Source organism: Oratosquilla oratoria, chromosome 2, assembly GCF_046742065.1.
Source record: "Oratosquilla oratoria isolate Oo_2021 chromosome 2, ASM4674206v1, whole genome shotgun sequence".
Classification (NCBI taxonomy): domain Eukaryota; kingdom Metazoa; phylum Arthropoda; class Malacostraca; order Stomatopoda; family Squillidae; genus Oratosquilla; species Oratosquilla oratoria.
In genome coordinates, this window is record NC_134778.1 from 14,606,048 (window position 1) to 14,633,984 (window position 27,937).

General features: G+C 39.2%; 1 protein-coding gene across 7 annotated transcripts in view; it reads right to left on the reverse strand.

Annotated features, from left to right (window-relative positions):
* The window catches only part of LOC143037054 (uncharacterized), a 262,443-nt gene that overhangs the window by 53,691 nt on the left and 180,815 nt on the right, over positions 1-27,937 (reverse strand). For 6 of the 7 annotated variants that reach the window (XM_076205173.1, XM_076205210.1, XM_076205194.1 and 3 more), the window contains 12 exons: positions 27,082-27,228; positions 26,720-26,878; positions 26,448-26,554; positions 26,189-26,366; positions 20,375-20,569; positions 17,069-17,257; positions 15,532-15,720; positions 14,990-15,109; positions 5,727-5,900; positions 2,513-2,647; positions 975-1,202; positions 515-731 (listed from right to left, as the gene is read on the reverse strand). In XM_076205173.1, coding sequence (XP_076061288.1) covers positions 515-731; positions 975-1,202; positions 2,513-2,647; positions 5,727-5,900; positions 14,990-15,109; positions 15,532-15,720; positions 17,069-17,257; positions 20,375-20,569; positions 26,189-26,366; positions 26,448-26,554; positions 26,720-26,878; positions 27,082-27,228 — 2,038 coding nt within the window. The remainder of the gene's footprint in view (positions 1-514; positions 732-974; positions 1,203-2,512; positions 2,648-5,726; positions 5,901-14,989; positions 15,110-15,531; positions 15,721-17,068; positions 17,258-20,374; positions 20,570-26,188; positions 26,367-26,447; positions 26,555-26,719; positions 26,879-27,081; positions 27,229-27,937) is intronic. The other variant, XM_076205202.1, reaches the window with a different exon arrangement.

A 27,937-nucleotide genomic window follows, 5' to 3' on the forward strand; every position in this document is an offset into this window, starting at 1 on the left:
AAATGCAAGATTGTTGTGTGCCAACCGTTGTGTGCGGTGGAGTGAGCTACGTCGAACCAGGAACGTAAACAAATAATTTTTGTTAGTTAATTGACGTGTGTTCTCAGAAAATTATGATACATGATTTGCTTTGTTATTTCATTTATTTTGAATTTATAAGGATACAGTAAGTAATTTATCTGGTATAAGGATACAGTTAAGTAATGAGAAAGAAAAGAGAAAAAGCGGAAAAAACAGCTGATAAACGTAATCAAAACAATTCTTTTTGTACGGTAGGTTTGATACACTGATGCTTTTGTAATTTAGCAGTCGTCTTATACTACCGATACAAGATAAATTCATAAAAAATTACTCTAATTTTGTACCTCATCTTATACAAAGGTTGTCTTATACACGGAAATATACAGAAGGTAAATAAATACACACCAAAAGTTTCATTGGATGTGTAGAGATACGAAAACAGGTCACTATAAGCATAGCTCTCGTCCTGTAAAATACAACTAGAAAAACCAACCTGAAATTTGTTTTTGATATTGTTGCTCCATGGTATCTCTTTCTTTGGCATAAGAAAATAACTTTTCCCTCATTTCAGAGTGTAATTCCTCATAATGTAACTGCAGTTGTGATAAATGTTCATCTTGTTTTGCAATGGAATGTTTGTGTTCTTTTATTTCCATGTCCTTCTGCTTGACAATATCATTCAGACTTTCAATTCTGCTTCGTAATTCCACCTTGAGAGATAGATAGGAAAGAATTTATAGAAATAATTCTTAGTCTCACATATAATATAAACATTGAAATTCCATTACAACAAACAATTGAGCAGCACATTACTTCTTTTTATATCTTTCTGCAGCCAGCCTAATGATAGACTGTTTGGTACCCTAATGATTTGCTCTTTAGTTGTATTCTATATCTAGATAAACACAAATATATAATCAGAATAATGCTGTAAAATCATTTATGTCACTAACCTCAGATTCTATTGGCTTGTTTTCCGTCTTTCCTTGAAGCTTCTTCTCTGCTTGAACAAGACTACATTTGGTTTCCTTCAACTCTTTTACTTTCATAGTAAGATTTTCTCTATGGGCCTGCACCTCTCCTTCTAATCTCCGGACATCATCAGCAAGAGTCTTATTCTCTTCAGTAAATTTTTTACACATTACTTGTAAATGAGCTACTTCCACTGCCAATGTATTTGCCTGCAAGGATTGCACATTATCTAATAAATATAATGGAAAAATAGATAACAGGATTAATGATAAGAACAGAAGAAGATGAACAGAGGTTAAATTGCAGAAAGGTGGGATGTTTAATTCAAAGAAGTGCTAGATGTGAGTGTAGATAAGGAACTTCAAAATTCTAATACTGAGGAGAGGAGGAGTGAGAAGAAAAGTTAGGTAGGCATAAATTAGTGAAAAAGAAATAATAATGTGGTTTAACATCACAAACTCCCTCCTATTGGGAGGCTAGGATGGTGCCCCTCTCAGAGGACTTTGTAGCATGGAATTTAATGAACCATGCCCTTGGTTCAACTTTGTCAGTGGCAGGGTTCAATCCACCATCCCCTCGACTTTCAGTGCAAGTAACAATGCACTAACCCGCTCCACCAAAAAGTGTCCTCATGAAAAAGTGGAGAATAATGTGGTAAACTTGAAATATGTGAAACCAAATGGATTGGATGAAGTGAGTGTGGAGATGACTTAGAAAAAAAAAAGAAAAAAAAAAAAAATCCATCTGTGAATTTTTCACATGTCCTCCAGGCAGGATTGCAAATGACCCGTAAGAAAATTCCTACATAGCAATGCAGTCATCCACATTTCAGCCATAACTATGATGTGCCCTGAACTGTAAATATAAAATAGCGGCAAAGAATATCCAAGTCTACATGAATGAACTAGAGTAATAGCTAAAAGACAGAAGAATGGAAGTATCATATCATGAATCCTTGAACTACCTTTGCCTAAGGATCTAAGACACTCCCAAAATACACCCACATTTCATCATTTCACTACCATGAGACAAGACCAGACTGGCAATGGTGGTGGATTTGTGACTATAATCATCATCTAGAAGCATGGGAAAATCATCACCATCCTAAACCCAAGAAAGACCCAACAGTTCCAGCATCACACTACCCAATCACACTTCTCTACATCCCCTCCAAAGTCATAGAAGGAGGTTTTGTGTCATGATGTGATAACCTCCATCTTAATGGTAACTGCTCAGGTAGTCATTATCTTATTATTAGTAACACAATTTACTGTAAAAATTTGGCTTGTTTTCAATTTTATCATTAGTAACAATCTTTGTGCCCAGCAGACCCATACTTGTCTGACACCCTAGACTACTAGCCTGTGATGCTCCATTTCCCATCTATATTACAACCACATTGAATACATGGCAGTTTTTCTGAAATATCTAACAATTTTAAAATTGTATTGTTTACCACCATAAATATGATATACATCTTTTGTAAAACTCCTAATCTTTGAATATTATTGGAACTTACCTTCTTTTCCATTTCAGTAGCTTCAGAAGGAAGAGCAGCTATGGAATCCTGCAACATTTTTGAGTACTCATTTAACTCTATTCCCCTTTTCTCTAATAATTCCTGACCATTATCATGATCCTTTTCAAGATTATGCTGCAAAAGATAAGAGCAGAACTACTACCATGATGTAAAATAAACTTACATGATCAATGTATTTAGTTAATTATAAAGGTGAAATATATATCAAGCTGCATTGAGTTTCATTCACTAGAGCCCTGCAGCCACATAGCAGTCAGCAACACTCATTGGGTCCTCCCACAGAATTCTCTGGGAGAAAACATTAGACTGGTGCTATGTATTAGTGTCACTGTTTCTATCACTGGCTGCACACACATTAGCCTGCCTGATGTGTGATGATTCAATGATGCATTACAATCCGTGCTTCATACAATATAAAGTTATAGCAGTAATACTCATTCTCTTTCACCCTCAATGATGATAACCACAGCAAGTGATCAAGCCTGTTCACAGAATACAGGGTCACTCAGCTACAACCATATATATATATATGTATATATATATATATATATATATACAGACGCTCCTCAACTTACGTTTTAGTTATGTTCCGAACGGCCGAACGTAAGTTGAAAATGAACATAAGTTGTTACTGTACTATACATCCGTAAATTCTATTACCGTATCTTATAAAACACCCCTAAATCATTAATAATACACATAACATTGTAAAATAATAACATTAATTTCAAATAAATTAAATTCAAGCAACATAAATTGAGATGGTGGAGGAGGAGGAGGAGAATGAGGATGAGGCAAGGCACGTTCAGTCTGTCGTTTGTGCCATGTAAACAATGGACGCAGCATCATGCATAAGTATCGTTTGAACTACGGAGAGTGCTCTAAACTAAAAAATTCACTAAAAAAAAATTTTTTTTTTTTTTTTTTTTTACAGTCAGTTCAAACGTAAAATCGAAAAAACGTAAAACGAATTAACGTAAGTAGTGGAGCGTCTGTATATATATATATATATATATATATATATATATATATATATATATATATACTGAGAGTTTTTTTCCCCCTTATAAGGGAAGTAGCCAAGTCAGAGGCACATACCTATTCCCACCCATTTCACTCCCTTCCACCCTCTCCCATCTCAGCTCCTCATGGATGACAGGTCATCTCTGCATCCGCCAACTGCCCTGGGTCAAACGCAATGCAGCAAGACAGTACATTAAAAGCAAGGCTGCTTCACTTAATCAGTAACATCCCCCCCCTCATACAGAAAAGGAGATGGGGAGAAATCCCTTTGGGCTGTGTCAAAATATCATTCATACATAAGCTCCCTCTATCCCCCAATCCCTCTCTTCCTTGCATAACAGTATCATCCATACACAGTCATTCCCCATTCATCCCTATCTCCTGTCTTTTCCCTTCCTTGCTGAACAGACATTCCTCTCTTACTCAGCACCCCTTTTAACCCATCCATCCATCTCATCCTTGGTTATCTCCTGAAGTTCACTCCATCCACCTCTGCCTTCCACACCTCTATTACTATTTTTTCATCATTCATTCTTTTCATGTGTCCAAACCATCATAATATTTCATCAGCTCTATCTGCCATCTCCTTTTCCTCACCTCCTCATTTCTCACTCTATCCAATCTTGTAACCCCTACCATACTTCTTAGATATTTCATCTCAAACACATTTAAAATTTTCCTCTCTGCCTTTCTTAAATTCCAAGTCTCTGCTCCATACAATGCCATTGGTACAATCATCCCTTCATACAATCTCCTTGTTGCTTCCATTCCCAGATGCCAATTTCTCATAACACGTTTTAATCCCTCAAGGCATTTACTTGCTTCTCTCTATCTACAATTTAAATCTACCTCCACTCCTCCCTTTCCAGCCACATGTGACCCCAAATACCTAAAGCTATCCACTTCCTCCAACCTCTCTCCTTTTAAACTTACTGCCACCCTCTAGCCTTTTACATTTCATCATCTTACTTTTACCCACATTTACCTTCAGCTTTCTCCTTTTACATACCTTCCCAAACTCCATCACTAACTCCCTTAATCCTTCCTCTGATCCTGCCACAAACTCAGTGTCATCAGCAAACAACAACTGCCTTATCTCCCACTTTTCTCCATTTACTTTAACCATCTCCAGTCCCCTGCCCATTACCCTTGCCTTTACTTCATGCACCACCCCATCCATGTATAAATTGAACAGCCAGGGTGACATAACACATCCCTGACGAAGTCCCACCTTTACCTCAAACCACTCGCTCTCCATTTTCCATTCTAACACAGGCTCTACTAGTCTTGTAAAAACTCTTGACTGCCCATAACAGTTTTCCCCTAATCCCACATCTGCAAAATCTCCTGCAGTTCCTTCCTATCTACCCTGTCATAAGCCTTTTCCAAATCCATAAAAGTAAAAAAACATCCTTAACTTTTCCTAAAGCTTTCTCACATATCTGCCTTACCACAAAAATCTGATCCACACAACCCCTACCTTTCCTAAACCCACACTGTTCCTCACCAAATACTTCTTCTGTACCTCTCCTAATCCTCTCATTTAAAGCACACCCATAAGCCTTCCCAATTACACTCAGCTCCTCTAGTTAACAGTCATGGGGTGTAGACATGCTTGAGAGAGCCACTCTGACAGTATTTTTGAAGTGGAGGAAGTGCTGTGCACTAATGAAAAGATGGTCAAACAAGCGATGACTGCACCAGACTTATTTACAAAGTGTTGCAGTCATCAAACACTCATAAAGTCAAAATAAAGCTGGTAGTTACATTTATTTTTAGGCTATTTCTATGTCACCTGCTGAAAATGATTTAAAGAGATCAGTCATGGTTGCCAGCTCCCTAATTGCAAAAACGTATAACAGATACAGATAAAGTTGATATAGAGAGAGAGATCTTGGGGCTTGTCCAATGACTAGGTATCAGCCCCTCAGGGCTGTACTTCCTGAAGGAGGTGTGGGGTTTATTGGTTTTGAAAATTTGCTGTCCATCTTGCAGGATCACCACATATATGCCCATCATTGGTCCTGATGAGGAGGTTGATCACCACAAGCAAATATGTATCACTGTTCCCTCTATAAGGCAATTTACTTTGAAACAAACGACACTATGGTAGGAAAAAATTATCACAGAGAACATTAACACATTTCATGAATTAATTCCTAAAACAAACCTGCTTATAATTTTCTCCTTTTCTTGTTGGATATGATAATTGCTCCTGAGCAACAGCTGGTATCTGCTGCAGGGATTCAACAGTTAGATTGGATCTTGATGTTTGCGAGTATTGTGTACTTCCTTCACAACTAATAATAGAAGGGACTGGGGATATCATGTACTTGGCTTCAGCCTGTAAAATAATGCAATATACCAAATAAGAAATATTATAAATAAATGAAACTTAATGTTAATAACATATCAGTCTAGGAGTAAAATGTCAATCAATCTGTTGCCCTGGTTTTCTCTCGCAGGGAACCTACAGCTCCCAAAACTTTTGTCACAACCTCCAGTTCAGCCCACATATTACTCAGTTTTATCAATCAATCAATTTTGTGTATCTCTCTGAAAGTAATATGTGTCTAATTATATTTATCTAATTGTTGTATACAGGTAAAGAACTGAGCTCCAGGTGTCCTGTTTCTTATCTCCAGGTATGATTATTATACCTAGTCTTAAAGTGTAACCACTTTGAAAATTAAAAGTGTCTTATCTTACCAGAATATGTTTTCAATACCTCCCAGAGTCAATAATAGCTGAATAAATTATACAGAACTCTTTCATTTTTTATTTATTGCAATATGAAATTACTGATCCTATCCCTAAAATGTCCTCTGCTTCAGCCATTCTCATAAAACCTACCCATGGCACCATCTACTCCACAGTGATGTTGAGTTCTGTTCATTCTTCATACATTGTCAATGTATTTACCTAGTTGTATTATATGGGAAGGGGAGCTATGCTTGTGGTGCCCCATCTTTGTATCTTCCAACATCTAGTTCATTCTTTGCACACACTATTGTTTCGTCCAATTTGTTCCAGACATCCACCACTGTGTGGAAAACCGTTTTTTTTTTTTTTTTTCCCAAATCTCTTCTATTACTGTCCTTTTTTGAGTTTCTTTTCATGTCCCCTTGTTTTTCTTCTATCTCAGTTTAATAGGTTCTTATCTGTCAAGGACTTCTGTGTCTTTCATGATTCTGTAAATGGTCAATAGATCACCTCTTTTTCTTTGTTGCAGGGTTGGTAGTTCCACTTTAGACAATCTTTGCTTGTATGTCAATTTTGAAAGTGTTGGGGCCATATTTGTTGTTGCTCATTGGATTCTCTCTATTTTCCTTATATTCTTTTTTGTGTTGGATGTCCATAATGTCACTGCATATTCCAATCTTGGTCTTATCAGTATGACTAGTATTTTCTTTACCATTACCTCAACCAAATAATTAAAAGCCACCTTTATTGATCTTAGTAAATTGTAGGTTTCTCTAACAATTCTGCTTATCTGCTTGTCTGGGGACATGTTTTTGGTGATGATTACTCCTAGGTCCTTTTCAAAACCAACTTCCTTTACTTCCTTTTCACCAATTTTATAGTGGCTTGATATTAATTTTTTACTCTTTCCAAATTCTATTATAAATTTCTTAATGTTGAAGTCCACTTCCCACTTCTGACTTCATTCCCAGACCTTGTCCAGATCTCTCTGTAGCAATTCACAATCTTTTTCCATACTTACTTTCTTTAGTAGTTTTGCGTTGTCTGCAAAGAAGTTCATGTAACATTCTACACCTTCATCCATGTCATTTACATATATAGCAAACATTATCGGAGCCAGTACTGAACCATGTGGGACTCCACTTATCATTTCTTCCCAAGTAGAGTTTTTATCTTTGAGCACCACTCTCATTTTTCTCCCATCCATTTTAATAGTTTTCTTTGTATACCTCCTGTTGTTTCGAGTTTTCTTATTCAATTTTTGTGTTGTTACGTTATCAAATGCTTTTTGTAAGTCCGGGAAAGCACAGCCTGCCCATCTGTCTCTTTCTTGCATTCTATCTACTAACCTTGAATAGAAACAGATCAAATTTGTGGCACATGATCTTTCCTGTCTAAAACCAAATTGTTTCAGATTTAGTATATTATGCTCTTTCAGATGTTTAGTCCATCTACTTTTGATAACTTTCTCACAAATTTTAGCTACTGTACTTGTAAGGAAGACCAGTCTATAGTTTGTTGGGTCTTCCTTGTTTCCCCCTTTACATATTGGCATTTTTCCAGTCTTACGGTACCTTTCCTTCTTTGAGCGAGCAGCCTTATATATTTTGTCCGTTAGTTCATCTATACATTCTTTTAGTATCCAGTATGTAATTCCATCTGGGCTGTGTGATTTTCTGACATCAATGTTCATTTGGTCATTTATTTATTTCTGTGTCACAATTAATTCTCTCAGTGCGTGGACCTTTCTCCACTTCATCCCAATTGTGTATGTTTTATTTTATGAATACAGATTTGGAATGTTTGTTCATAATTTCAGCCATTTCTATATCCTCTGTACACTCTATGTTCCCTTGACATAGTTTTACTATTCCATGTTTACTTTCTAGTCTCCTTTTCTGCATGAGGGGACAGAGAGGGGGATTTGCCGATTTAAGGAAGTGGCCTTGCTGTGGATGTGCTGTGTCTTGTGACACTGCTTCTGACCCAGGGCAGTGGACAAGATACAGGGATGACCAGTCATCAAGGAGGTGCCAAGATAAGAGGGAGGGTAGAGGATGGAGGGGAGTGGAGTGTATTGGGGATGGAATGGGTGGGAATGATTTTTATGCCAGTTTTTTAGCTACCTCCCTCTTACATACATATACCAAAGGCTTTTTCCCCCTTACATGGGGGGTAGCCAAAAAGAAAAAGGCATAGAAATCACTCCCACCCATTTCATTTCCCATATATTCCACTCCCCTCCACCCTCCTTCCTATCTTGGCACCTCCTGGATGATGGGTCATCCCTGCATCCTGTCTACTGCCCTGGGTCAGAGGCAGTGTCACAAGACATGACACATCCACAGCAAGGCCGCTTCATCAACTCGGCGACCCCCCTCTCCGTCCCCTCATGCAGGAAAGGAGAAGACGGGGAGAAATCCCTTCGGGCTGCGTCAAATTTGTTCTCATACATATTTCCTCACCCCCCATCCCCCACCCACTCCCCCTCATGCATCACAGCCTCATCTATACACAACCCTTCTCCATTCACCCCTGTCTTCTGTCCTCTCCTGTCCTTCCTCTACAGACATTCCTCTCTTTTGTAAAGCCCCTTTCACCCCATCCATCCATCTCATCCTAGGACGCCCCCTCATATTTACTCCTTCCACCTCCGCCTTCCACACTTCTTTTACTAATCTTTCTTCACTCATTCTTTCCATGTGTCCAAACCATCCTAGTACTCTTTCATCAACCCTATTTCCCAGCTCCCTTTCCACCCCTGTTCTCCTCCTCACCTCCTCATTTCTCACTATCTAGCCTAGTAACCCCCATCATACTTCTCAGATATTTCATCTCAAACACATTCAAACTCCTTCTCTCTTCCTCTCTCATGTTCCATGTTTCTGCCCCATACATTGCTGTTGGCACAATCACTCCTTCATATAGCCTCCTCTTAGCACCCATTCCCAGCTGTTTTTCTCATTACACTTTTCAATCCACCAAGGCATTTACTCGCTTCTCTCAGTCTACATTCTACCTCCACCCCCATTCCTCCCTTTCCTGTTACATTTGCACCCAAGTATCTGAAACTATCCACTTTCTCCAGTTTCTCACCCTTAATGCTCACTTCCAGCCTACTGTCACTCTCTCCCCTTGTACATCTCATCACCTTACTTTTCCCCACATTTATCTTCAGCTTCCTTCTTTCACACACCTTCTCAAACTCTGTCACTAACTTCCTCAATCCCTCCTCTGATCCTGCTACAAGCACAGTGTTGTCAGCAAACAACAGCTGGCTCACCTCCCACTTTTCTCAATTTTCTTTAATCTCCCTTGTAAGGGGGGAAAAACCCTTGGTATATGTATGTACCATTTACATATCTATAGAATAATATAGGTTGATCTTTACATTTGTTTATTATGTTTTTTTTTATATTTTCTTTTTCTTCCCTGCATATTTTTACATATTCATTTCTTAGTTTGATATATATTTGCTACTTTCCAGTTTTTTTTTTTTTTTTATCTTTTCCAAGATGATGTTGTGATTGCATGAGAAGGAATGGGCAGGGGGGTGAGGGGTGAGGTGGTATGTGTGAGCAAATTTTGACGCAGCACGAAGGGATTTCTCCCCGTCCTCTCCTTATATGCAAGGGGGGACGGAGAGGGGGGTTCGCCGATTAAATGAAGCGGCCTTGCTGTGGATGTGCTGTGTCTTGCGACACTGCTTCTGACCCAGGGCGGTGGGCAAGGTGCAGGGATGACCCGTCATCCAGGAGGTGCTCAGATGAGAGGGAGGGTGGGAGGGGTGTGGAGTGTATTTAGGGATGAAATGGGTGGGAGTGATTTTATGCCTTGCCCTTTTTGGCTACCTCCCTTGAAAGGGGGAAAAAGCCTTGGTATATGTATGTATCTTTTCCAAGCTTTGTCTCTTTTACCTTTTGCCTCACTACATTTTTTGTTATATGGTTTAACATCACAAACTCCCTCCTACTTGGAGGCTAGGATGGTGCCCCTCTCAGAGGACTTTGTAGCATGGAATTTAATGAACCATGCCCTTCATTCAATTTCACCAATGGCAGGATTCAAACTGCCATCCCCTCCACCCCTCCACCTTCGGCGCAAGTAACGACTCCCTAACCTGCTAGCTGAGTGGGTTAGGGCATACACCTTTTCCTATTTTTGTTTTGGTACATAATTATCCACTCCTTCATTATAGATTCTTTTTAATATCATCCATTTCTCTTCCACTTATGTTTCTTCATTAAAGAATTTTTCCCAACTCACTTTATGAAGGAACTTTCAAGTTTCCCAAAATCTGTTTTGTTATACATTAGTCTTCCTTTTCTGTGTTTCTTGTTTCCCCCATATATATTTCCTCTTTTGGTTTGAGCTCAAGTAGTATGTGGTCACTCTTCCCAATTAGTGTACTGTATTCCATTTTATCAACAATTTCAGTCTCTGATATAAATATTAAATCTAGTCTCAATGGTTCTTCATTATTTCTATATCTGGTATTCTCTTTTACCCATTGAGTCATTGTGTATTCAATGGTCATGTCCAGTAGTATGTTTTGCCAAAGGTCCTCTCCACCCTTCACTGTCATCTCCCAACATATTTCTTTAGAGTTAAAATCACCCATAATTACTATTTCTCCTTCTTTCAGTATATCATTTAACCCCTTCCATACGGTGCCGCACACGTAGGCGTCATGGACTTAGATCTCGGTGGCAGCAGCCAATGCCAGCCGTACGACGTGTCGTAATAATACTCGCATCATAAAATATAGTCACCGCTTATATCGATCGTTCTCTCTTCACCCGTGATTTTTGATAACCATAGAAAATGCGATTACAAAAGAATTAGAAAGAATGTCATTATGGAGGGGCGACTACAATAAATATAATCAAGACGCCGATATGGTAGCCTCGCGAATACACTCGCTCCCCATGACGCCTACGTGTGCGGCACCGTATGGAAGGGGTTAATGTATGCCTTGTGTCTTCCAACATTTTGGAATGGTCACTCTTTTTCCAAGAATGTGTTTTTGGAGGCACTTAGATCACTACAAATTTTCTACGTTTAATGTCACTATTTTCAACTTTTATCATGATCAATTCCACATTATTTTCTCCTGTGATCTTCGTCACATTTAAGCCCTTCTTAGTCAAAAAGATGACTCCTTCACCCTGTTTTTCCTCTCTATTTTTTTATCCAGTGATTATATAAACCTTGTCCAGCACTATTTAGTGGTAGTGGACCTTCTAATTTCGTCTCCACAATTCCCATTATATCTGGTTTTTCTTCTGCCAGATAATCATTTAATTAATCTAATCCTGAAATCATGCCATCTATGTTGGTATATGTTGCTTTTAATTTTTTTCCCTTTTCCTCCTTATTTTCTGTTTACTGTATTTACCTAGTTGTAATATACGGGAGGGGAGCTATGCTCGTGGTGACCCGTCTTTGTATCTCTCCCCATCAAGTTTTATCTTAAAATCTTGTATAGTGTTAGCACATACTGTTTTGTTGTCTAATTTGTTCCATGTATTTATCACTCTGTGTGGGAAACTGTTCCTTTTCAATTTTTTTCTATAACTATCCTTTTCAAAAAAAATTCCGTGTCCTCTTGTTTTACTGTTTTCCCACACTAATAGGTCGTTCCTGTCTAAAACTTCCATTCCTTTCATTATTCTGTAGATAGCTAGCAAATCTCATCTTTCTCTTCTTTGTTCCAGAGTTGGTAGGTTCAATTTGGATAGTCTTTGCTCATATGTTAGTTCGGCGAGTGTTGGTGCTAGTCTGGTTGTTGCTCTTTGTAATCTTTCTAGTTTCTTAATATTCTTTTTGGTACTGGGTGTCCAAAGTGATGCTGCGCACTCAAGTTTTGGTCTTATTAGTGTAGTTAGTATTTTCCTTATCATTTCTTCGTCCATATAAGTAAATGCCACTTTGATTGCTCTCAATAAGTTGTAGGTTTCTCCGAACATCTTATTTATATGCTTATCTGGTTTCATGTCCTTTCCAATCATCACTCCAAGATCTTTTTCATAGTTTTTTTTTTTTTCTTCCCCAATTCTGTAATCTTTTGATATTCTGTTTCTACATACATACATATACCAAGGCTTTTTCCCCCTTCCAAGGGAGGTAGCCAAAAAGGGAAAGGCATAAAAACACTCCCACCCATTTCATCCCTAAATACACTCCACACCCCTCCCACCCTTCCTCTCATCTGAGCACCTCCTGGATGACGGGTCATCCCTGCACCCTGCCCACCGCCCTGGGTCAGAAGCAGTGTCGCAAGACACAGTACATCCACAGCGAGGCCGCTTCATTTAATCGGCGACCCCCCCTCTCCGTCCCCCTTTGCATATAAGGCGAGGACGGGGAGAAATCCCTTCGGGCTGCGTCAAAATTTACTCACACATACTACCCCACCCCCCACTTCCCCGCCCATTCCTCCTCATGCAGTCACAACATCATCCATATACAACCATTCTCCACTCACCTCTGTCTTCCGTCCTCTCCCTTCCTTCCTCAACAGACATTCCCCTCTTCCCCAAAGCCCCCTTCACCCCATCCATCCACCTCATCCTAGGACGTCCCCTCATGTTCACTCCCTCCACATCTGCCTTCCATACCTCTTTTACTAATCTTTCTTCACTCATTCTTTCCATGTGTCCAAACCATCCTAATATTCTTTCATCAACCCTATCTCCCAAATCCTTTTTCACCCCTGTTCTCCTCCTCACCTCCTCATTTCTCACTCTATCTAGCCTAGTAACCCCACCATACTTCTCAGACACCTCATCTCAAACACATTCAAACTCCTTCTCTCTTCTTCTCTTATGTTCCACGTTTCTGCCCCATACAGTGCTGTTGGCACAATCACTCCTTCATACAGTCTCCTCTTCGCATCCATTCCCAAATGTCTATTCCTCATTACACTCTTTAAACCACCAAGGCATTTACTCGCTTCTCTCAATCTACATTCTACCTCCACCTTCACTCCACCTTTTCCTGCTACACTTGCACCCAAGTATCTAAAACTATCCACTTCCTCCAGTCGCTCTCCCTTAATGTTCACTTCCAGTCTACTGCCACTTTCACCCCTTGTACATCTCATCACCTTACTTTCACCCACATTTATCTTTAGCTTTCTTCTATCACATACTCTCCCAAACTCTGCCACCAGCTTCCTCAATCCCTCCTCTGACCCTGCCACAAGCGCAGTGTCGTCCGCAAACAACAGCTGGCTCACCTCCCACTTTTCTCCATTTTCTTTAACCATCTCCAATCCCTGACTCACTACCCTAGCATTCACCTCTCGCACCACCCCATCCATGTATAAGTTGAACAGCCAGGGCGACATAACGCATCCTTGACGAAGTCCCTTTCCCTTTTTGGCTACCTCGCTTGTAAGGGGAAAAAAGCCTTGGTATATGTATGTATGTATGTTTATTTTTTAGTGTTTTGTCTCTCTTTTTCCTCATTGCTCATTTCCTTTTTATCCATGTATTTTTGTAGTTTTCTGCTTCTGACCCAGGGCGGTGGGCAGGGTGCAGGGATGACCCGTCATCCAGGAGGTGCTCAGATGAGAGGAAGGGTGGGAGGGGTGTGGAGGGTATTTAGGGATGAAATGGGTGGGAGTGTTTTTATGCCTTTCCCTTTTTGGCTACCTCCCTTGGAAGGGGGAAAAAGCCTTGGTATATGTATGTATGTATGTATTTTTGTAGTTTTCACTTTTTGCAAACTTTGCTGTTTTTGGTAATACTTCTCCTATCATTTGTGACCTTAGTTTAATTTTTAGAGGTCGATTCTTAGGTGACTTGTTGACCATCTACAGAATTATGAAAGGCATGGAAGTCCTTGATAGAGACTTACTAAATTGGGATAGGAGAAACATGAGAGGACATGGAAAGAAGCTTTAAAAGGACAATTATAGAAGAGACCTAAAAAAGAACAGCTTTCCCCACAGAGTGGTGGATGTATGGAACACATTAGGTAAAAGAACAGTGTGTGCAAAAACAATACAAGAATTTAAGAGCAAACTAGATATAGAGAGATACAAAGACAGGACACCACGAGCTTAGCTCCCCTTCCTGTAAAATAGAACTAGGTAAAACTAGGTAAATAAGTGATCTGAGTCTGGTGGCTGTTGCCAGTTATCAGTGAGGTATTGGTTTCATGCAAGAGAGACTTGGGACAATGGATTAATTGACTGTGACACCAAATTTTGGTACATTTATTGCATAGAGATTAGTAAGATCTGGGAAGATGCCAAAGCACAAGAAGGCTTTATGTGATCTGTCAACAAATGCATTGGCATCAAGTGCCCTTTCTTATCTAGATGAATTCAACAAACATCACTATATGGAATCAAAGTTTTCTTGGGTACCAAACTAAAATTATTAAGCTTAAAAAAATTAGACGTAAGTGAGTAAGATTCAATGTATTTCGTGTGTTCCACAAAAATATTTTGAATACCTCGTTAAACTGAAACCACTAAGATAGTGTAATGTGGTAATTACCCATATCAAATGTGAATTGATAACGATTTTACAGGCACCCTTGTACCTTCCCAAATTAATTACTTCTCCATATAGAAAAACTAATTCATCTAGCACTGATTTCTTTCTGTTCAAGAAAACAATTCCTTTTCTAAATATGTTATGTTTCCTAAGTTATTACTTAAGTTAATGTTTTAATACACTACACAACTAAAAACAACAAATTAAACATAGGAGGTACCATAGCTAGACTAGAGAGAGGGCTGTTGATATCCCGGTTGTCTCTTCTAAGTAATTCTGGGGTCTCTTCATTAAGGTTTTCAGTCCAGATTTTCCACTCCTGTTGCAGAGATGCCTCAATCTATAACAAGAGATATAAAATGCAATCAGAGAGCTTTCTAACAAAAGAATTGTACAAGCATAATTAAATTCTAACCAATAACTATAGGCAAAATTTATATCAGAGGTGTGAAATATCTCATGGCAGCCATTAATGGAGAAATGATTAGTTTGCCAAATTACTTACATGGAAACGTGATTATTCCAAATAAGGAAACACAGAATGATTCAGAGTGGATATGAGTTTCAAATGTGTAATATCACAATGTCTAGTAGTGCTATTTGTTTCACTGAGGAATGTAGCACAATACAAAAATGGTCAATACTAAGCAAATCAACTGCATCAACATGAGAGCATCAGTGTGTGTTTACTTAGTTGTAGTGAACAGGGTTGGAGCAATGCCCAAGGGACAAATGAAATTAAAATTTAAAAAATCAACTTACAATTCTTTTTGCCTTCTCTGTTCCACGATCTTTTTCTATAATCTCTTGAACAGATCTAAGTGACTTGGTGAGGTTATATACTTTACGTTTGTAGTTTTCAATTTCTCCATTCTTTTCATCTATTAGGTTATGAGCCATGGGTGAAAGAGAGTCACTGGAATCTTCAGCTTTAAGCAAGGCAATTTTATCCTGGATTTAATCAAAATAAGATTAGATACAAAGAACTCAAGTGTAAGTGATACATACATACATATACCAAAGGCTTTTTGCCCCTTACACGGAGGGTAGCCAAAAAGAAAAAGGCATAGAAATCACTCCCACCCATTTTATTTCCCATATATTCCACTCCCCTCCACCCTCCCTCCTATCTCGGCATCCTGTCCACTGCCCTGGGTCAGAAGCAGTGTTGCAAGACACAGCACATCAACAGCAAGGCCGCTTCATACAATCGGCGACCCCCTCTCTCCGTCCCCTCATACAGGAAAGGAGAAGACGGGGAGAAATCCCTTCGGGCTGCATCAAAATTTTTTCTCATACATACTTCCTCATCCCCCATCCCCCACCCACTCCCCCTCATGCATCACAGCATCATCTATACACAACCCTTCTCCATTCACACCTATCTTCTGTCCTCTCCTGTCCTTCCTCTACAGACATTCCTCTCTTTTGTAAAGCCCCTTTCACCCCATCCATCCATCTCATCTTATGACGTCCCCTCATATTCACTCCTTCCACTTCCGCCTTCCACACTTCTTTTACTAATCTTTCTTCACTCATTCTTTCCATGTGTCCAAACCATCCTAATACTCTTTCATCAACCCTATCTCCCAGCTCCCTTTCCACCCCTGTTCTCCTCCTCACCTCCTCATTTCTCACCCTATCTAGCCTAGTAATCCCTATCATACTTCTCAGACATTTCATCTCAAACACATTCAAACTCCTCTCTTCCTCTCTTATGTTCCATGTTTCTGGCCCGTACATTGCTGTTGGCACAATCACTCCTTCATATAACCTCCTCTTAGCATCCATTCCCAGATGTCTATTTCTCATTACACTTTTTAATCCACCAAGGCATTTACTCGCTTCTCTCAGTCTACATTCTACCTCCACCCCCAACTCCTCCCTTTCCTGTCACATTCGCACCCAAGTATCTGAAACTATTTACTTCCTCCAGTTTCTCACCCTTAATGCTCACTTCCAGCCTACTGTCACTCTCTCCCCTTGTACATCTCATCACCTTACTTTTGCCCACATTTATCTTCAGCTTCCTTCTTTCACACACCTTCTCAAACTCTGTCACTAACTTCCTCAATCCCTCCTCTGATCCTGCTAGAAGTGCAGTGTCGTTGGGAAACAACAACTGGCTCACCTCCCACTTTTCTCCATTTTCTTTAATCATCTCCAACCCCTGACCCACTACCCTTGCATTCACCTCTCGCACCATCCCATCCATGTAAAGATTGAACAGCCAGGGCGACATAACACATGAGAAATAAAATAAAGCATATAATCAATCTTCCCCATGAAAAGTAATTACCTGTAGAGTGCAAATGACATCTTTATGAGAAGCAAGTTCTTCTTCCAGGCGTCTATACTGAGCTTCATAATTTTCTCGTGTAGTAAGTGGCAAACTAATAGTCTCTGTTGATTGAATTCGCTCCAATTCTTCCTCCCTTGAGACAAGTTTGCCTCGAATTTCAGCCAGAGTATATTTCAGTTCCTCTACCTGCAAAAAGTAAACACTAAGAAATCCAATAACTTATCAAGCACCCCTAGACATTAACCCAGAAGAGTAATCACTCTTAAAGAGACAGACATGATTCCAGTATACATATCATTAGGTCATCACCTAACACTGCACAGTACCATGACACCCTCCATTCTCCCCAAAGACATTTACTTGCTTCCCTTGCTCTATAATTCATCTCCACCCCAACTCCTCTATTCCCTACCACATATGACCTGAAATACTTAAAGCTCTCGACTTCCTCCAACCTCTCTTCATTTACTGTAAACTCTCCTCCAACTCACTATTGCCCTCTCCCCTTGCACACCTTAACCTCTTCAGTACAAGTCAAATATTCATGCGCTCATCAGGTTGCTTGATGCACAATGATGCATCACAATATGTGCATTACAAAATAAAGTTACTGCTGTCATACTCATTCTCTTTCACCCTGAATAATAATAACATCACAGAAAATGTGATCAAACCTGTTCACAGAATGTGGGGGTACCTCAGCTACAACAAAATAAATATAATCAGGAAGCCAATACTGACATTTTCATATACCCCACTCATGGCTCATGATGCATACACAGGCATCATAATATTCAAGAGGTTAACACTTTATTGTTAAAATATACAGCGGGGATAACCAGTCATGGTGAGCAACTATGCATTTTATTCAAAGTGTCTGTTGTTTATATCCAGGTACATACAATATATGGCAAACATGGGTACTGTATCTTAATATACAATAATTGACATGATACAAACATATTGTAATGTCCTTTCTTGTTTGAGAAAAGGAGATGCATTCATTATGGACATTAAAAAATGTATGCTTAGATTAAAGAGTCTAATACTACAGCCATACCTCAACACTCAACACTTACATACATACATACATACATATACCAAGGATTTTTTCCCCTTACAAGGGAGGTAGCCAAAAAGGAAAAGGCATAAAATCATTCCCACCCATTCCATCCCGGAATACACTCCACACCCCTCCACCCTCCCTCTTATCTTAGCACCTCCTGGATGACGGGTCATCCCTGCACCTTGTCCACTGCCCTGGGTTAGAAGCAGTGTCGCAAGATGCAGCACATCCACAGCAAGGCCGCTTCATTAAATCGGCGACCCCCCTCTCTGTCCCCCCCCATGCATAAAGGAGAAGATGGGGAGAAATCCCTTCGGGCTGCGTCAAAAATTGCTCACACATACTACCTCATCCCCCATCCCCCCGCCCATTCCACCTCATGCATCACAACATCATCCATATACAACCATTCTCCATTCACCCCTGTCTTCTGTCCTCTCCCGTCCTTCCTCAACAGACATTCCCCTCTTCCCCAAAGCCCCCTTCACCCCATTCATCCACCTCCTCCTGGGACGTCCCTTCATGTTCACTCCCTCCACATCTGCCTTCCATACCTCTTTTACTAGTCTTTCTTCACTCATTCTTTCCATGTGTCCAAACCATCCTAATACTCTTTCATCAACCCTATCTCCCAGCTCCCTTTCCACCCCTGTTCTCCTCCTTACCTCCTCATTTCTCATTCTATCTAGCCTAGTAACCCCCATCATACTTCTCAGACACCTCATCTCAAACACATTCAATCTCCTTCTCTCTTCCTCTCTTATGTTCCATGTTTCTGCCCCAATACAGTGCTGTTGGTACAATCACTCCTCCATATAGTCTCCTCTTAGCATCCATTCTCAAATGTCTATTCCTCATTACACTTTTTAATCCACTAAGGCATTTACTCGCTTCTCTCAATTTACATTCTACCTCCACCTTCACTCCACCTTTTCCTGCCACATTTGCACCCAAGTATCTAAAACTATCCACTTTCTCCAGTCGCTCTCCCTTAATGCTCACTTCCAGACTACTGCCACTTTCACCCCAGGTACTTACAAAGTATGGCAAACATGGGTACTGTATCTTTATATACAGTAATTGACATGATAGAAACATATTGTAATGTCCTTTCTTGTTTGAGAAAAGGAGATGCATTCATTATGGACATTAAAAAATGTATGCTTAGATTAAAAGAGTCTAATACTACAGCCATACGAGTACCTCAACACTCAACACTTAGTTCACTAAAAACTAGCACCAACTCTTTCCAAACTGACATATGAGCAAAGACTGTCCAAACTAGAATTACCAACTTTGGAACAAAGAAGGGAAAGAGGAGACTTGCTGACTATCTATAGAATAATGAAAGGAATGGAAGTCTTAGATAAGAATGACTTGTTAATATGGGATAATGGTAAAACAAGAGGACACGAAAAGAAACTAAAAAAGGATAGTTACAGAAGTGAACTGAAAAGGAACAGCTTCCCACACAGAGTGATAGATACTTGGAAAAAATTAGACAATGAAACAGTGTGTGCAAACACTATTCAAGATTTTAAGAAAAAACTTGATGCTGAGAGATACAAAGACGGGTCACCATGAGCATAGCTCTCTTCCCATATAATACAACTAGGTAAATATAAATAGAATCAAAATAACTCCAACCAAATCCACAACCACACTTTTCACCAACTGGACAGCAGAACACAAATATATAACATGTCTTTTTATCAACAACACCCTCATATCACACACACATTCACCCAAGATTCTTGGTGTAACATAGGATATATCCATGTCATTCAAACAACATATCACAAACATGAAGACACAATGCACACCTAGACTTAACATGCTTAACTCAATTGCAGGAACAACATTTGGACACAAAAAAGAAACCATCACTACAGTATACAAACTATGTATAACCTCAGTGATGAATTATGCAAGCCCTGTATAGGCCCCTAAGCTCACTAAGACACACCACAACACCCTTCTGACTATACTAGAAATGATTAAAATTCTATTCTAAAGGAATCTGAAGTAAATTAAACTGAAAAAAAAAAAAAAAAAAAAAAAAAAAAAAAAAAAAAAAATTGACCCTAGCCGTAGTCTCTAGCATGATAGATCCAGAACAAAGGATTAAAAGACTGAAATACTTAATGGGCACAATTTTTACTCATAAAAATGTTATACCTTAATTTATAAACCATTGCATTACATACTGCATTTTTATATACAAATTTCATTCCTACCTCTCTTGCTTTCTGAGATAATTCAATCCTTTTCTTGTCAAGTTCTGTCTGGACTCTTGTTAGTCTCTGGCGTATTTCTGACGCATGTGGAGAGTCAGAACATCTCATCTCTTCAAGTCGGGCTTGTAAACTTGATATTTGTACCAAGTTTTCACTAGATTGTTGTTGAAGCAAGTCTCTCTCCGCAGTTATTTCCTTTGAAAAAGTATCAAGTGTTGATCAGTGAAGAACGTATCTAATCAATATTTTTATTAAAAACATTTTAAAACTACAAGCCATTACCTGCAAAGCAAGGGGGTTAGGCATAGGAGAGAACATCTTCATTATTTTCATTCCCATCACACTCATCCCCTCACTCCTTTCTATCTAAACCATGTGCAAATTGCACTTTGATACTTACACTTCATCCATAGTGGTACCAAGGAACTTTGGATGCCTGCTGTATTTATTTTATTGCAGTATAAAGGAAAGGAGCCATGTTTCTGGGGTCCCCACTCCTACTCTCCATACTTTGCCTCAAATAGTATGGTACCAAATTAGTCTATATCCTTGATATCTAGTTCTCATATTTAGTTTTGAATTCATGTACTGTTCCAGCTTGGACTATATCACCTAAGCTATTCCAAGTATTTATGTATCTATATGGAAAAATATTTCTTCACATCCTTTAGACATGTAGTTTTTCTCAATTTGTTCTCATGACCTCTTAAAGTCCTCTTGATCCTTAATCTAGAGATCTCTTCTGTCAATGTAATATATCTCCTTCAGCAATCTGATCATTGTAATCATATCACCTTTTTCTTTTCAATCTTTCAATGTTGGCAGAACCAATGATATTAGTCTCTCCTTATGTAATTTATCTGCCAGACTGGGAACCACTTTGATTGCCTTTTGTATTCTCTTAATCTTGCTTATATACTTCACTCTGTGTGTGGATCATACCCTGATCTGTCTCTGATGGATCAGGGTTTCATTGAATTTTTTCATCATCTCTCCATCTATATAGTAAAAAGCCACTTTAATCTTTTGCAGCAGTCCATATTTCTCTCCTACAATCCTGATATATCTGTCAGGTGACAGTTTATCATCTATCTACACTCCTAAATCTTTCTCCTCTTTTGGTTTTGTAATGGATTCACTTCCCAAGGAATAGTTTGAAGATGGTCTTTTGCACATATTGTTCATTTCCAGTACTTTGTACTGCCTAGTATTGAAATTCTTTTCCAATTCTTGGCTCTATGCAAAAATAGTGTCTAGATCATTTTCCAATAGCCTACAGTCCTCTTTTAGACAAACATTAAACAAACTCACCAGCCAGTCCACCATCACTGTACCTCCTTTTTTAAGACACTCCACATGACACCCACCTAACCCAGGTGCCTTAGGTGCTCTAATCATTATAATAACTGCTTTCATCTCATCTTTCCTTATTTCTCCTCTATTTTCCTCATTCATCACTGTTATTTTCTTAGCATTTTCCACTGCAACTACCTTTCCCTCCTTATCCTCCTTCACATCTAGCAACTCCCTAAAATACTCTGCCATCTTCCTCTTACTGCCATACCTTTCTATTATCATCTCTCCATCTGTATAAATACTTAGAATATATTAGAAGATGATATAGCCTAAGCTCCAGGAATACATGAATTCAAATGTGGATATGATAATTGGAAATCAAGGATATAGAATAAGTTGTAACTGTACACGAATTTGAGGCTAGGTACAATAAATTGGAGAGTAGGAGATGAGACCCAGTGAGTGTTGCTCCTTTTCTGTATACTGTATACTACAATTAGGTAAATACTAGCATCCCTGCACTCAGGTCATCATCCAACATTAGGACAACAGCAATACAGAATAGACCTGGCCACAAATTCAAACTGTCCCACATGCAACCACCATGCAAATGACAGAACACCACATGTTATTATGCCCCACACTGACAATCCCCAAACAAAAATGTCATATGTCTTCTCTCAGTGACTCATAGTCCTGTCCAGAGGCTATTGCCAGTTTTTTGGAGAATGTAGGTCTTCCACAAGAGAGACCAGGGGTTGCAGATTGACAGATCTACCTTTCCTAAGCCCACACTGTTCCTCCCCAGTTACTCCCTCTGTTCCTCTTCTAGTCCTTTCAACTAACATCCTCCCATATGCCGTCCCAATTACTCTCAGCAAATTGATCCCTCTAAAATTACTACATTCACATTTGCAACCTTTTCCTTTGTACTGTGGTACTATAGGATCACTCCTCCATTCCTCCAGGATATCCTCTACATTAAACATCATTAGCCAATCCAATATAACCATTACTTCTTTTGTAAGACACTCCACATGACATCCATCCAACCCAGGTGCCTTACCACCTTTCATAATTTTCAGTACCCTTTGCACCTCATCTTTCCCTATTGCTGTCATTTTCCTCTATCTTCGGTTATATTGCCAGCTCCTCCCACAGTCACAATCAATGAACCCCTAACCTCTTCAACATTCAATAAATCTCTGAAATACTTTACCAATCTTCCCATTACTACCTTCATTTCCATAAACATCTGACCCTCTACCTTTTTGTCTCTACTAGACTCATCCTCCCTCACTCTCTTTTTTCCTTTCCAAACCATGTTTCTATTAATTTCAAAATTTTCTTTCAAACTCCTGCTCCATTTTACATCTGCTCTCCTCTTTGCTTTCCTCACCTTACATTTTGCTTCTCCTCTCTTCTTGTATCTCTCATATGTTTCCCTAGTTCTACATTTCAACCAATTGACATATGCTTGCTTCTTTTCTTCTACCTTTTCATCCTACCATTCACTACCCTTCCTTCTATCCTCCTCATTCCACATACCACCTTTGCAAACGTTATCACATCTTTAAAACATACCCATTCTTCTACTTCTATTTCCCCTCTATCCTTCATCACCTCCCATACTTCTCAGATTTTCATGGTATTTTTTCTCCTTTTCCTTCTCATTCAATTTGCTAAATCTCAGCACCTCTCTACTTCCCACCCTTTTCCTCCACTTTCATTCTCCCCTTTATCAAAAAAATTATATGACACTCCTCCATCTCTCACCAGAAAAGATGAATGTCCAGAACTCTTCTTATCCTTCCTTTTGATACCACTACATAATCCATTAATGCCCTGCCAATCACCTGCCTGTCTACCACTCTTTCCCATGTATGCTCGGTTCTATTCTGAAACAATGTTATTTGCTATCATAAACTCCCTTTCTAGACTATGTTTACTGGTTCATCCCCTACTCTAGCACTGTGATCCTTCAACACCACTACATTCACATTCCTTTCAAAACTCTAAACAATCATTTAAATCTATCAAAAAAGCCTCCCTTTCCTCTTCATTTTTATCACTACAAATCCAATACGCACTCACAAAAACCCGTACCTCCCATCCCAGTTTTACCTTCACCCACATTAACCTTGTAGATACTTCCCTCCATTCCACCATTTCATCATTTACCAGCCAAGCCAATCCTTCCTCCCTTTGATCCCTTCTTACTCCTGAGACTACTACAATCCCAAACTCAAAATCACCCCTCATCATCATAAGGTTTCACTCCATGCTAATACAACCATCTTCCTTCTCAAAAACATACAGCCAATCTTTTCTCTTTTATTCTAATATGTACCACAACCACACACATTTAATGACCTAATTTTTAGGGTTCTATTAGGAGTTCTTTGCTTTTTTTAGGAATGTCCCTTTGGAGCTACTGGAAGAAGGATCCCTTGTCCTATCCCCGTCCTGTTTTTGTTGCCTTTTATGACTCAAGTGGAAATACTTGCTGGCAGTATTCTTTACCCCCACCATAGGGTTTGGCAAAATGAGAAAATGAATATTCACAGACGTCTGGTCCCTCACGGTCATCCGATCTCTCATGTACACCTTGGCCCCCTCTGCATTCTGAATAATTCAATTGGATTCACAAAGTATCCTATAAGCAACTTCCACCCTCGAGTCTCATCATCCACTGATAGATCTATATGGGGCACCCCTATAGACCAGAGCCACACATCATTTTATCTGTAATAGAAGAAATCTCTATTCTCAGAGAAATGATGCTACTTTATTATACTGCAACCGTCCCTCTGTTACGCTGTTCCCCACTCTTAATACTGTACTGTACCACTTCTCTGAATATAAATTTGCTTTTTTGCCAAACGCTGTGGTAGGGGGGAAAGAATACTGCCACAGAGTCTTCCCACTCCAGTTGCAAAAGACGACAAAAATCAGATGGGGGTAGGACTAGGCGTCCTACTCTATGTCGCCCCACAGGGCACATTCCTAAAAAAGCAAAGCCATGAAAGGATCTGGGAGTTTTCCAACCAGCACCCTAAGGTTTGGGTTTTTTTAAACTGTGTGTGTGGTACAGATGAGAGTAAAATGGAAGAGATAGACAGTATACTTGTGAGGAGAATGATGATGTGTTGGCATTGAGAGAAAATAAATTGAAAGGTAGGGATAAGTTTGAGTTTAGGAGTGTAGTTGGGAGGGTGTCAAGAGTGAAGAGAGGATGAGGGAGAGAAGGGGTGGCTATATTAGTAAGTGAAAAGATAGGTAAGCATGTGGTGGAATGGAAGGTTTCTTCAAGGTTAATGTGGATGAAAGTGAAACTGGGAAGGGAGATGTGGGTCTTTGTTAATGCATATGGGCCTGGTAGTGAGAAGAGTGTAGAGGAAAGGGAGGCCTTTTGGATATATTCAAATGAGTGCATGGAGGGTTTAGGGAGAAATATCAATGAAGTGATATTGGGAGATCTTAATGCTAGGGTAGGAGATGAACCAATAGATGGAGTGGTTGGGAAGTGTGGAGTTTGAAAAAAAAATTGTAGTGGAGAGTTGATGGAGATGTGTCTGAAAAGAGAGATGATGATAGCAAATACATTGTTTAGGCAGAGTGTCAAACATAGGTACACATGGGAGAGGGTGGTGGATGGAAGGGTGGTAGATAGGGCTTTAATGGATTATATAGTGGTAACCAGCAGATTAGGAAGAGTTTTGGATGTACATGTTCTAAGGGGAGAGAGTGGTGGAATATCAGATAATTTTTTGGTAGAAGGGAAGTTGAGAGTGGTGGATAGGTGGAGAAAGAGGAAAAGGACAGAGGGTAGGGAAGTGCTTAGAGTAAACTGCTTAAATGAGAAAGAAAAGGAGAGCAAAAAGAAGCTGAGAGAAGAGTAGGAGGGAGTGAAGGATACAGTAGAGCTAGGAGTGAAGGAGGAATGGGGATGTTTCAAGGAGGGAGACACAAGGTGTGCAAAGATGGTGTGTGGAACAAGGACAGGAGGAAATAGAAGGAAGGGTAGTGAGTGGTGGGATGATGAAGCAAAGAAGATTGTAGAAGAGAAGAAATGAGTATTCACAGATTGGTTGCAAAATAGGACAAGAGAATCATATGAGAGGTACAAGAAAAGGGAAGAGAAGTAAAGCACATGATAAAGGAAGTAAAAATGGAGAGTTCTACATAACTTTCTATAAAAAAAGAAACATGATTCTTAACCAAACTATAAACACACTTGACTAACTAGACCAATACACACATTATCGGATAATATATGATGACATTGCAAGATTGTCCACAAGGATAGAAGCACTGGGAAATCAGTCCATAACAACAAACCTTTCTGAATTTGTTTACACAATACGGCAGCCTCCTATCCCAAATCAAACTGACACTTTTGTTCCCTCCCTTCAATGCCCTGAACATCAAAATCATATCAGTTCCCTTTTTCTTTTTAATGATGACAGATCCAGTGCTACTTGACATTCAATGTTCATACATTTATTCCATCCTTACATCATAATCCTGTCTCATCTTCTTCAGGGCCATTTCCAAATCTCGTATTCTTTTGCTAGTAGCTTCATAGGTTTTTTCAAGAGATAGGACTTTTTCTTCTAGACGATTTGTTGCTGTGGATGGGGACACTACGCGGCCTTCTTCAAACTCGTTCAAAGATGAGGTTTCCAGGTGGTCTCTGTGAACATAAAGGATTTAGTACTCTTGTCTACCAAATTTTGTAAAGAAAGACTTACAAAAACTTATAGAAACATCTTACTTAATTGAAAGATCTTCATCTGAAGGAATGGACCCTGATGATACTGAGATCTGAAGGGCTTCTAGTCCTCGAGTTGTCCTTTCAACTCTCTCTTCCAGTCTCTGTAACTGTAAGAATCATTATAGGTTTACACCTTATAAAAGATGAAAAAAAAAAAAAAAAAAAGGAATAATTTTATCACTGAATCTACAATACAAAAATAGTATTACTCAAATTACTATTGACTATGTACCAAGAAAATACTTAGCATACCACAACATCTGCCTACATACCAAGGAAGTATTCTGCATATTCACATCAACTGCCATTTCAGAATAAACAGAATGAAAGACTCCATCTTCATCAGCCTTAATGGTTCGAGATTCATTACTATCATATACATCAATTGATTCCTGATTCTTCATCTGGTGGTCTGACTGAAGATGCTCCAGCTATGCATTATAAGTTGGCATGGGTTAAGAAAATTATCTAAAGTGAAAGCATTAACTACAAACCACAACAATCCAATGGGTTTATACTCAAACAGAGGCAGTACTTTGTGGGTTAGTGATTTACAACTGGAAATCTACAAGAAAACATTAACTACAAAATGTAGCAGAAATGAACAAGCACCTAGTGGTATTTTACAACTTGCCTGTTGAGAGAGTTCCTCAGAACATTGACTGGAATGAGCAAGTTCTGCAGTGAGGCTTTGTATTTGATCTAATAGTTCATTCTCTTTCAAGACTTTAGTCTCTAGTTGCCCTTCCAACGTGATGATAATTTCTCTCAGGTCCCAAATCTAGTGCAGAAAGAAGCAAAATATATACAACTCAACTGCTGCATTAAATGTTACCAAGTCTAGATGATATTACTCCACAGGACTCATGCACACTAATAACTTTCAACTTATTAAAAATTAATATATATATTCCTTCACTAAAGTGAGGGCAAAGATCAAAGTAAAGGAATAACAACCAAATCCAGGTCAATGGTATGCAAAAACTACAAGGATGACAATGTAAAGAATGGTTTCATACAAAAGCCAAAAATGTACTTTACACCATGGATGAAACTGTAGGTACATATATATATATATATATATATATATATATATATATATATATATATATATATATATATATATATCAAAAGAACTTCTCCTTTTAAAAGGGGTGATAGTCAAAGCACATACCCACCCTACACCCATCCCATACCACTGTGATTCATCATGGTCTTGGATCATGTGTTGGACTCATGACTGGCAATTATTACCCTCCCAGAAGAGAATTCCTCATGGATGAGGGGTCATCCATGTCCCTTTCATCTATGAGGAGCTAAGATCAAAGGGAAATGGGTGATGGGTGGGTGTATACGTCAGCTGGCTACCTTCCCTATAAGGAGGAAGATGCCTATTGGTAAATAGTTAGATAGTTAACTGAGAGGATTAGAAGAGGAACAGAGGGAGTAGCTGGGAAGGAGTTACTTGGGCTTTGAAAATGTAGAGAGTG